General features: G+C 38.0%; 1 protein-coding gene across 1 annotated transcript; it reads right to left on the bottom strand.

Moving 5' to 3' along the window:
- Window positions 1-5: 5 nt before the first annotated feature.
- On the bottom strand, window positions 6-2,636 carry LOC117613503 (probable inactive purple acid phosphatase 28; the record flags this gene model as incomplete). Its single annotated transcript, XM_034342109.1, has 4 exons — window positions 2,328-2,636; window positions 2,079-2,226; window positions 712-1,136; window positions 6-317 (listed from the first exon to the last, which is right to left on the bottom strand). Coding segments are annotated over exons 1-4 (1,077 nt in total), but the record flags the coding sequence as incomplete, so codon positions are not given.
- Between the last annotated feature and the right edge of the window lie 201 nt (window positions 2,637-2,837).

The raw sequence follows: 2,837 nt of genomic DNA, 5'->3' as shown, positions 1-2,837 counted from the left end.
CCTTTCTCCCCCTTCCCGAGTTCTGCCAATATGACCCTTGCTCTCCTTCGCCACCCTGCCTTTCCATAACCATGGTATCCAAAGCCCCCACCGTAACAAAACCAAATATTCTCCAGATACCCACAAAAGTCATTGTTATGATCATGTCCCATGAACACAGCTTTCACATCTCGCATGGATACAAGGGTCTGTAAAACTCCAGAGTTCACCGATGAACATGCCACAGCCTCCTGAAACTGACCAATAATCTTTTTGTACCACAGCTGCCGGACCTCTGGAATTGGGATATGGAAGAATGCAAGCGCTGGTGGTTTATCCTGTGGAAAAGCGTTTTCTGAGCGATCTTGATCTCAATTATGGCACTGTTAGTGTGTTACCTGCAACATCTTAATGAAATCTAAATCTAATGAAACCTCCCTTGCGGGAATTGGAAGAACATGCTGAGCAATGGTGCACATATAGCATGAACAACTTGATGCAGCTATGGAATTGTAATTTTACAAGTGTGGGGTTAAAATGATTTTATAACATATAAAACTCATTTCCACGAAAAGTATACGTGAATTTTAATGGAAAGGCCACTTCAAAAAGCAAGTGTAAAAAGTTTCTCAATTTGTTTCATAATAATCAGAACAATCTGAAATCAATCAGATAAAATGCAACAATATGCAGTCATAGCATCCTTGTTGATTGAATTTGTCGAACGCATACCTGATATCCCTGAGAAATGCCATGAAGCCAATCGAGTTGAGATTCCTTAATCCAACCATAAGTTCGAACTCCTTGAACAGTCTCCCTGTCTCCACTGTCAAGAAAGAAAAGATTGAGGATGCTGCTGTTTGCCAAATGGGAACCTGGGGCACCATATACTCTCAGATCATAATTTCCAAAGCCATCAATTTTTTTCCTGCTTCTTCTGGCAAGATTAGAGAGATCTTCAGCTGATGGATTAATTTGTGAAACTGAATAATCCATAAGGGAGATAAAAGACATCAGTTCTTCACGATTCATCGTAGATTCTTGGTCGTGGTTGCCTAAAATTGCTGCCCATGGAAGTCCTGATTCAATGGCAGGACCAAATGCTCTAAGCAAGGATTCAGCAGCATCAACAGAGCTTGACCCAAATATATTATCTCCTGTTTACAAACAGAATCAAAATCAATACTTGGGGGAGAGAGAGAGAGAGAGGGATCAGTACTTAGTTAGTTTTACTTTACTATGTCAGATATAGTTGGGCCATGACACTACATTTAAAGTAACCTATATTCAGATAATTGATGCCTACATTCACTCAGAAACACTCACATAACTTAGAATTTACTGGAAGTTGGAACCATCCAGATACAGAGGATGCACAAACTAATCAACTGAGCCCATTTTTAATTTTTCCCCACCTCTTAAATGCCGTATGAAGAACTTCAGCCCTGGTTAATTAGAAGGAAAGAGTCTAATAGCTGAAGATTAGAGGCTACAGCTGCATGCACCTAATAAGATAGGATACAGAACTTGAAGAAGTTTTAGCTTAAAGCATCAAGCTTCTGCACCTTGATATGAATATTATCTTGGGTCTAGATGTTTAATGTAGTTTGGTAACCAGTCAAGGTGGTTTAGTTTCTCATTTTTCAAAATAATTTCTATTATTTCCAGGAAATTTCACACATTTAACTTCTCGATATGAAAACTCCATGAAAAGGATATGGCACATAGGATGAGAACAATGTGGAATGCGTTCCAGTACCACTGACTTATATATGATTTTAAAACTTGAGTTCTAATATATATAAACTTCTTAATTTCAGTAAGCCTGATTGAGTACAAGCATTCTTACAGGTAAAATTTTAAATCTTTTCATTTTTAAACAGCTCAAAGCATGATAATTTATTTTTAGATTACCTAATGTGCAAATATAGCTAGCGCCCCAAAAGATTAACATCCACCACCATAAGTAAATAAAAGAGTAAAAACAAACTACAAAATATCTTAACAAATAACAACACTTGAAAACTAAAAACAAGAAAACCAAACCAATCTGTAAATTTCCAGGGAAAACGGGAAATGAAAAAAAAAAAAAACTGCACCTGTAAAAGCAATGAAATCAGGCTTTTCAGCTTCGATCATCCTCTTCAAGAAGCGAGACGTATTGAGATCAGAGCAGTGCTCAAACTCAGAGTCCAAAACGTCTCTGCAGCGAGTCAAGGCTCCATTTCCATAATGCATATCAGCCACCTTAATCACAGACAAAAACCCATTAACAAAAACTGCTTAACATCTTAATTACACAATAATTTCAAGCATCACATACATAATCAAAGCATCAGGTGAAGTACCTGCAGGATTTTGAAGGTGCCATCAGAGCGGAAGCGAAGGGGAAGATCTGGGCTGGTCTTCTTAACTCTCACAGGCCGATGGCCTATGAGTAAATTGTGAGAGATTTGGTTGTGGAGGAAGCAGAGAAGTGAGTAGAGAAAACCCAGATAGAGAAACGAGTGCATCCAGTTTGCTGCCGTGGACGATTCCATTGAAGGCCTCAGCTGAAGGTCCAGATTCTTCTGACAGTGGGGCTGGTTCCGGCCCGATTCAGACGGACCGCTTATTGACCTTTTTTTTTTTTTGTCTTCCCGCGGTCCACTGTTTTGTATAAGTTAGGGTCTTGATTTCTTCAAACAAATATTGTTGTAAAATATTAAGCTCTCCTAACAAAAATATTTTGTTAGCAGAAAATACCTATATATCAAGGGTAAAATTGTATAAATAAAAGAATAAGTTAAAAAGGGAAAGAAAACTAGTAGTCTTTTTATTTCATACAAAATTCAGTTGCAAAAGAAAAACGGTACAGT

The sequence above is a fragment of the Prunus dulcis genome, unplaced genomic scaffold (genome assembly GCF_902201215.1).
Source record: "Prunus dulcis unplaced genomic scaffold, ALMONDv2, whole genome shotgun sequence".
NCBI classification, from domain to species: domain Eukaryota; kingdom Viridiplantae; phylum Streptophyta; class Magnoliopsida; order Rosales; family Rosaceae; genus Prunus; species Prunus dulcis.
This window is presented reverse-complemented; position numbering and strand designations above follow the sequence as displayed.